Below are 9,254 nucleotides of genomic sequence, written 5' to 3'. Positions count from 1 at the left end.
TACATCAGGCGGTCCTTCCCGTTTGCCCACATCAGTTTGTGGAATCAACTGCCACCCTCTCTGTTCCAGCCACCAATGTCCCTGCAACGGCTGCACTGCTTCAGGGCAGCTGCATGGAAGCACTTGCTACACACTGACTGGCTGTGGGCTACAGACCACCTCTGAAAGCCACTGCTGCACAAACCTGCGACGAAGTTGCCAGCCACTCTGGTCTAGATTCACCCTGCCGTATCACTCGAGAGCTACCCACACATCTCTCAATCTCCCCCTTTTTCCGCTATTATTATTATTATTATTCCCTTCTTGTGTTGTCTTGTTTTTATTTCATTTTTTGTCTTAAGTCACTTTCTTATGTTGGCTCATTATAAACTTATGATTAATTTTGATGCATACATGGCACTGTGACGCCGAGACCCATGGTCGGCAGAGTCCATGTATTTCATCAGCACAGCTATTTTTGTATTGTATTGTATTGTATTTATTTAAAAGGATTCTCCAAAAGCAATTAAAGGGGAAGTTAAGGCTAAAATCAAAACCTTCACCAGTTGTAGTCTTCGGGGTGCTGAGTCGAATGGTCTTCGTCCGAGAAAGCTGAGACGCTCCCTTCCTACTTTAATCCCAATCGAACTCGCGCACTTCCACCGCAACTGGGTGACTGCACCCTACTAGAATGGGATTTGTATGCAAAATGTCACTAAAAGTAAAAGCGCCATTTTTCGTTCTTATAAAAGCACGGATGACCGCGATTGGCCCATATGTTGTAGGCTTTTGGACGCTGAGTCGACTGGTTTTGGTCCGAAAAGGCTGAGATGCAGCGTTCCTCCATTATTCCCAATCGTACATGGTTGAACAAGCGGTCACGTGCTCCTGGGTGCCCAAATCACCTGGTCAATACTCCAGCAGGCGACAACTTTCACACCAAGGTTCAACTCGAATTCAACTCGAGTGACAGGACTGCACCCAAAAAAGGTCAAACAGGCTAGTAAGTTGTACCCTGCAGGCACGGTGACCAGGTGACTGGTGTACGCAGGAGCACGTGACCGCTTGTTCAACCATGTTCGATTGGGAATAAAGGAGGAACGCTCCATCGCAGCCTTTTCGGACCAAAACCAGTCGACTCAGCGTCCAAAAGACTACAACATATTGGCCTGAACATATTGGCCAATTGTGATCATCCGTGCTTTCATAAGAACGAAATGGCGCTTTTAGTGATAATTATTTTGCATACAAATCCCCATCTAGTAGGGGGCAGTCACCCAGTTTTGGTGGAAGTGCGCGAGTTCGATTGGGATTAAAGTGGGAAGGGAGTGTCTCAGCTTCCTTGGACCACGACCATTCGACTCAGCACCCCGAAGACTACAACTGGTGAAATTTTGATTTTAGCCTTAACATCCCCTTTAAGGTGGCTCACACCCTCTGCGCGCGCATCGTTTGAAAAGTGTAGATTTTCAGTAAATGTTCGGTAGTGATGATTTTTGTGCGATCAATCGTTGTAGGAAACGTCTTCTCTCTTTTCTGCAATTCTGGCGACCTAGCTAGAACCTGCTGCTAGTGTCCCTCTTCACTCGTTCTTTCTATGAAAGGGGAAGGCAGCACTCGCAGAAGATTTTCCAAGAATGCAATGTCGACTGGTGCTCGTACTATAAGAAGGGAGAAATCAAAGTCCGCTCTTGAATCATGCCTGAGTCTTAGAAAATTATTTCTGAATACGCTTGTGTAGATTTCCTGCCAGTGCCACTGACATCTCGCGACCTTCAAATATAACTTGCTCGATCATCTCCCGCACTGACTGGCAAATTCGTCAGGTAGCTGTGGATGGATCGATTCAGGGAGATCGAAGGTAAATACATCGAAGCACTTCAAACACGTTTCAAGACGCACTTCAAATTTTGTAATTGTGTCTTGAAAATTGTTCAGAACAATTCGTACTTCAATACGCTATTGAATTGTATCCTCTGCTTGGGAGTCTCGACTGTTTTATTGCTGGATGGCTTTCCTCAACACCGTTCACTGTACATGTATCGCGGAACGCAGATTGGATGGCATTGGAGGTGAATTTAATAATTTGTGACTGTGTCATCAACCAAGTGAGGGCATCAAAATATCAACAGGGACGCTCCGAAAATCACAAACGCTGCGAAATAGATATGAAATGGTCTTACACACTGGTGGGTATTCCACATTCATTGTGTCATATCTTTAGACTGTCCGAAAGTTTGTCGTGTGTATACATATACAAATTTATTACGTATGCAATATTAGGCAATCTACATGTACATATATATGTGTGTGCACTCACTCCTATGACATAGAACGACAGTTCAGGCTATGTAAAGTCGCACGAATGTGTGTCACCCGGGTGTGTACATGCATGCTCTCCTGTCGGCGTTTTGTGTGCGCGCATGGCATGGCATAACGCCGTTCAATATGACTAGTGTTGAACCGTGGTTATTTGCCCCCACCCCCTCTTTTTTCTGCTTGCGTTGGATCAGCAACTAATGACATAAACTCGGTTGTTGAAAACGAGTGCCATGCACCACAATGGATTGACAAGAATATAATACAAGTAGCACTGTAAAAGCGCTGGTAATACTCATGTTGCAGCCATGTCAGTTGTGATTAGCTTTCCAAGTCAAGCCTGCTGCAGAAATTATTGCACTCTGAGTCTGACCAGCTGGAGTGGCCCAGGACTGCAGGTTGTGGAGAACAGGAGTGATGCTTGTATATACGCTTGTACAAATATTTACATGATGTACTTCGAAGTAACGTTAGGTGTATTACTTGTGTGTTCTTCTGCCTGTGCGCGTGTACATGTGCTGGTCAGTGTGGAACCGCCATTCATATCAGATCATACAGCTGCTATCAGTCTTAGCAGCTTATATCTGGCAAATAGGGTTTTAGTGGCTCGATTTGGCTTACTGTGTTCAACAGAGTGGCATTGCACACAGCTACTTGATGTAATACAGTGTAGTAGCATCTTGGAAATTTTATATTTTTGATAGTTAGCTTCGGTAGAAACTTCGCCAGTGTGGCTCTTAGCTTCATTGCCACGGAGACTAAGCATTCAAGTAATGCACGAAGAACAGTGGCTAGATGTGAAGTGAAAAGCCATTGGACAATACCCAGTGGAATACGCATTTAGTATAGAAGTATTGCTTGCTATGTTGGCAGCAAACACTGTATAATATAATGATTACATTACCAGTAGAAAGTGCCCAATGTGCATTGCTTCAGCACTATGTTTTGTACAAAGCAGTCAACAAATTCCACATCACTATCGGCTTCATGTTGGCAAAAGTTGTGAAAAACATTAGAGCATACATGTACACTCAATACACATACTCAGCTACATGTGGGGCATTTAGTATGTGGGCGACTTCAAAAGTTCTATTTTGGTAGTTTGCTTTCCGTAGAAGCTGTCTAACTTGATCCAAAGCTCTACTACTATGTTCCGAAGATGGTGTAATCAAGTAAAAATGGTCATCTTCTAGCAAAATTCTACCCACTTCTACAGCTAATGCTGATATTTAGCAAGTATACTACTGTCCTGATGTTCGACATCAAGAAAAATGTGGTAACTACCAGTGCTACGGCCAAAAAGTGGTTTTCCGGCATTTTTTGGCCTAAATTGGCATATTGTGAGTATGCTATGTTTGGCCCCTCCCCCGAGTGAAACCGGCAGGTAAAACTTGATAAAAATTTGTCTCCGTACACAAGATATCCAACGGAACAAAGTACAATCGTTTGTAGGCACGTTTCAAACCCAAAAAATTGGACCCGAGGGGTAGGAGCCACCTTAACTGGCATTGTGGATAGCGCCTACCCAGTCCAATGTCCTTTTTGTCTTTCAACATGATTTGTAGGTTTGTCTTCTCTTTAAACAGAAAAAGGTTAAGTTCTGTTGCTCTGGCCTGGCGCGAATGACTAGATGCTACTTGTTGCGATCAAATATATCGCTCAAACCGTTTTCCGGAAAAATATTCTAAAGGAGAATCAAGGATAGAGATTGCCCGACTTACATGTACATCGTTCTTTACAGAGATCGTGTCAGGTTGGAGATCTAGTAGTAGATACTTGACTACTTCGAGATGTCCATTCCCGGCAGCGCAATGTACAGGAAGGTCACCGTTCTGTGTACAGGTAACACACATGACCAGACATTCCTATGCGTTATCCATCAGAAAAGTACTTATATTGGGTATAATGCACAATCCACTACGAAGCGAGGCAGTCTCACGCACAACATTGTGATAAGTCAATTGACAAACTGGTTACAAGCTAGTGCTGGAAACCCCCAATACATGCTTTAGTGCTGGGCACGAGATTGGTTAGTTAGCATACTGTTTGAGCCAAAGTAATGTTGCAATATTCCTCTTGTGGTTTGAGGGGCATATGATGGGTGCAAGTATACAATACTAAAAACACTTTTGAATCAAATTAGAGGCCACATGCCACGTACTGCTCTTTTCTCTCCGAAACTCAACACTTGCAAGCCAGATATGCTTTGTGCAGCCATCAGTGCCGGGAAGCAGAGTCACCAATATTCACAGGTACTTTTGCAGCAAATAATCGGTTTCGTAGCTGTTTCAGCCTGATACTTCCCAGCAATCGACATAATTATATCAAGCACAGTAGTCCACATTGGCAAGAAGAGTGTTGTAGGAGTAATAGACTACAGCAAGGAGAGTTAATGATAGAGATTGCTTTAACTTGCCCTGCCCTTCACAGAGATCATGTCGGGTTGGAGATCTAGTAGATACTTGACGACTTCCAGATGTCCATTCCCGGCAGCGCAATGTTCAGGAGTGTCACCGTTCTGTGTACAGGTAACACACATGACCAGACATTCCTATGCGTTATCCATCAGAAAAGTACTTATATTGGGTATAATGCCCAATCCACTACGAAGCGAGGCAGTCTCACGCACAACATTGTGATAAGTCAATTGACAAACTGGTTACAAGCTAGTGCTGGAAACCCCCAATACATGCTTTAGTGCTGGGCACGAGATTGGTTAGTTAGCATACTGTTTGAGCCAAAGTAAAGTTGCAATATTCCTCTTGTGGTTTGAGGGGCATATGATGGGTGCAAGTATACAATACTAAGAACACTTTTGAATCAAATTAAAGGCCACATGCCACGTACTGCTCTTTTCTCTCCGAAACTCAACACTTGCAAGCCAGATATGCTTTGTGCAGCCATTAGTGCCGGGAAGCAGAGTCACCAATACTCACAGGTACTTTTGCAGCAAATAATCGGTTTGGTAGCTGTTTCAGCCTGATACTTCCCAGCAATTGACATAATTTTATCAAGCACAGTAGTCCTCATTGGCAAGAAGAGTGTTGTAGGAGTAACAGACTACAGCAAGGAGAGTTAATGATAGAGATTTCTTTAACTTACCCTGCCCTTCACAGAGATCATGTCGGGTTGGAGAACTAGTAGATACTTGACTACTTCCAGATGTCCTTTCCCAGCAGCGCAATGTACAGGAGTGCCACCGTTCTGTGTACAGGTAACACACATGACCAGACATTCCTATGCGTTATCCATCAGAAAAGTACTTATATTGGGTATAATGCACAATCCACTACGAAGCGAGGCAGTGTCACGCACAACATTGTGATAAGTAAATTGACAAACTGGTTACAAGCTAGTGCTGGAAACCCCCAATACATGCTTTAGTGCTGGGCACGAGATTGGTTAGTTAGCATACTTTTTGAGCCAAAGTAATGTTGCTATATTCCTCTTGTGGTTTGAGGGGCATATGATGGGTGCAAGTATACAATACTAAGAACACTTTTGAATCAAATTAGAGGCCACATGCCACGTACTGCTCTTTTCTCTCCGAAACTCAACACTTGCAAGCCAGATATGCTTTGTGCAGCCATCAGTGCCGGGAAGCAGAGTCACCAATATTCACAGGTACTTTTGCGGCAAAAAATCGGTTTGGTAGCTGTTTCAGCCTGATACTTCCCAGCAATTGACATAATTATATTAAGCACAGTAGTCCTCATTGGCAAGAAGAGGTAGGAGTAACAGAATACTGCAAGGAGAGTCAATGATAGAGATTGCTTTAAGTTACCCTGTCCTTCACAGAGATCATATCGGGTTGGAGATCTAGTAGATACTTGACTACTTCAAAATGACCTTTGCAGGCAACTTTGTGAACACGAAGGTGACCATCCTGTTTACAGGTAACACACATGACCAGACATTCCTATGCATTATCCATCAGATAATATCTACATGTATATTGAGTGTAGATGTACTGCACATCTCCTATGAAGTGATTTGTTATCATCTACACACAGTACTCTTAACAAAAACAGATCCACTGGGCAGTGGGGTCACAGTGTTCGTTGACCGAGCCACGCAACCATACTGCCCTGTAGCAGCGATGACAGCATACCTGTTCACTACCCGCCATCATCCATCCACTGGGCCACTGTTTGTGCTCTCAGATGAACAGAAGGTTACTCGTGCGGTATTTACCACCACTGTACGTTCATTGCTGGCAGCATCTGCCGTGCCAAACCTGCACCTGTATTCTGGGCACTAATTCCGCTTTGGTGCGGATGCAATAGCCGCAATGGCGGGTGTGCCCTACTCTCTGATCCGCGCGGCTTGACGCTGGAAGAGTGATGTATGTTTGCGGTACATGCGTATGCCAGCATCCCTTAAGTACAGTGTGTCGTCACAGCTGGCAAAAGGTTAGCCATTTGGTCTGAATTTTTGTCTAGCAATGGCACCTATGCATAAAACATGGCGGCCAGGTCGCCATCGCGACTTCGCACCTTTGTGCGGGGCAACTTGCTCGACGCGAGGCTCTCCTTTGTTTTCAGTCGTTGCAGTGGGAGACAGTTTCGATATTAGTTGACAGGAAGATGGCAGTCAGTCAGGATTTTTCCCAGCTCTCCTTGAACCTTCTGAAGGTGAAGTGTGGAGAGTATGGTCTCAAGAAGTCGGGAAAGAAAGCCGATCTAGTTGCGAGGTGAGTTGTTTTCTTCCCACAACAAAATCTTATTTTTTTGAAATTATTTGTGAATCTGAGTTTGTTATTTATCTGCTCGTGTCGTTTACAGACTTGCTCAGCATTTCTCTGAAGGCGACGGTGATGGCAAGGAAGGGCCACCTCCGCCAGCTGCAGCGCTTGCTGTTATTCCCCACGACCCTCTGGATTTTCCTGTTACTGGGTGGCAGCCGATTAAATCTGCGAGTGGAAGGCTACTCTCCCTGTCGTTCTCCATGCAAACTATGGTTTCTTATTTCGTGGACACTATGACCAGCGATGGACCTGCCAAGAATTTCAAAGCGCTTGCTGCCACTGATAGCAAGTCAATTCGTCTGTATCGAGCAGGTTATGTCCAGAAAATCGAACTGATGAAGGCCAACAGCCGTGTGTACTACCGTGCCCGCTGTCAGCCTGAAATGAAGACCAAAGCTGACTACAAACTTCGGCTCGTTGCTCAGTGTGACTCAGGATCTGCCACCAGTGTTGTTGGTGCTCAGTGCACTTGTCCTGCTGGCAAGGGTGTTACTGCCAGTTGCAAGCATATAGCTGCACTGATGTATGGCTTGTCCGAGTTCACTCTGCTTGGGTTTAGTGACGCTCCGACGTGCACGGACATGCTGCAAAAGTGGAACCAGCCTCCTGCAGGTGCAGGTAAAAAGAGTGAGCCCATGCTGGTTCAAGACATGGAGTGGCGTAGAGGTGGCAGTACCACTGACAAATCTGCGCCAAAGAAACGTAAGCATTCTGCTGCAGAAGTACTTGACCCTCGTGCTGTTGCAAAGCGGATGGACTTTGCCCGGCGTGTGGAGGAATACGCCAACTCAACCATTCACTCCAACTCCATCCACCTAGCATTGCCTCTTGTTGCTGGTAGCTCAGGATTTGCTGCTAAGCAGAAGGAGGACAGGTTGCACAGAGCCCAAGCGCAGAAAAAGGAGAGACTGGCTAGGGCAGGGGAACAGAAGGACAAGTGGCAGGTTGAGCACAGCAGATCAGGTGATGTGACACCTGTGCCATCTGACTGCGAGTGGCTAACTGAGGACAAGCAGATGCTGTGGTACGAGTCCAATGTCATACTTACTTGTGAAGAAGTCAATGCCCTGCAAGAAGCCACTGCATCCCAAACAACAAGTGAACTCTGGAGAAATGAACGAAAGAAGCGTATTACAGCTTCCATTGCCCATACTGTAGCTCATCGACGACCTCAGACTGACCCGTCATCCCTCATAAAAACTATCATTGATCGGCCGGCGTTCACCACTCCTGCAACCAGATGGGGGATTGATCATGAAGAAGAGGCACGATGTGCCTACGTAGCCCACCAAGCCAAGTCTGGCAAGCTGATAGATGTTGTTGCATGTGGCTTATTTGTGCATGCTGATGAATGCTGGTTTGGTGCCAGTCCCGATGGCATTGTTAGGGATGGTGATACATCACTTTTGCTCGAGATTAAATGCCCGTTTGTTGCTAGAGACCAAAGTCTAGCAGAGGTAGCTGGGTCTACTGCATCATTTTGTTTGTCCAACAAGGATGGTGTGCTTTCTCTCAAAACAACACATGCCTACCATACACAAGTGCAAATGCAGCTCTTTGCTGCAGGCCTTCAATTTTGTGACTTTGTAGTGTGGTCTCCCTGCAATGATCTTTTTGTTGAGCGCATTTCATTTTGTGAAGTGCATGTCAAGAAAACTCTCGCAGCTTGCCGAACATTTTATTTTGATCATGTTCTCCCGAAACTGGCTCTGTGATCAAGTTTCTTGGTAATAGATATATTCCTCGTCATCTGAGATGACCATTGCTCACTTTGCTCCAGTTCCTGTAGTCTTGACTGTTTACATTCTTCCCTGATTTGTGGCAATCTTTTCTTCTGTAAGTGTGTCTGAACTGTTCTATACGCTGCACTCTATGTTCTTTATTATAGCTTTTTCTGTTCTGCCCTGTCCTGTAGCTCCTTCTTGATATAAACGCCGTGATTAGATGGTGGATAGTTCCATCAGCTACCGGCTTCCTGCATTTGTACATGATTAGGTAGTGTTGTATACATGTACCCAAGACGGTGGAACTCTGCTGTAAACAGTGCGTTATAGTAAATTATACTGCCATTACTGGTAACCACTACAAAAAACGGCACGTACAACTGGTTTACAATAGCTCGCCATTCCGTGTTACAACGGAGTTCAAAAAGGCATGAACGTTACATGAGTATTCGTATTTACTTCAAAGTAAGCGGCACTTGCAGCAG

General features: G+C 45.0%; 1 protein-coding gene across 1 annotated transcript; it reads left to right on the top strand.

Annotated features, from left to right (window-relative positions):
* Positions 1-6,884: 6,884 nt before the first annotated feature.
* LOC135830687 (uncharacterized) lies at positions 6,885-8,960 on the top strand. The gene is made up of 3 exons (XM_065342914.1): positions 6,885-6,991; positions 7,083-8,502; positions 8,934-8,960. Exons 1-3 carry the CDS (start codon positions 6,885-6,887, stop codon positions 8,958-8,960), a joined length of 1,554 nt encoding a protein of 517 aa, XP_065198986.1.
* Positions 8,961-9,254: the final 294 nt, after the last annotated feature.

Source organism: Sycon ciliatum, unplaced genomic scaffold, assembly GCF_964019385.1.
Source record: "Sycon ciliatum unplaced genomic scaffold, ocSycCili1.1 SCAFFOLD_162, whole genome shotgun sequence".
NCBI classification, from domain to species: Eukaryota; Metazoa; Porifera; class Calcarea; order Leucosolenida; family Sycettidae; genus Sycon; species Sycon ciliatum.
Note: the sequence above shows the minus strand (reverse complement) of the source record. Positions and strands in the feature narration are given on the sequence as shown.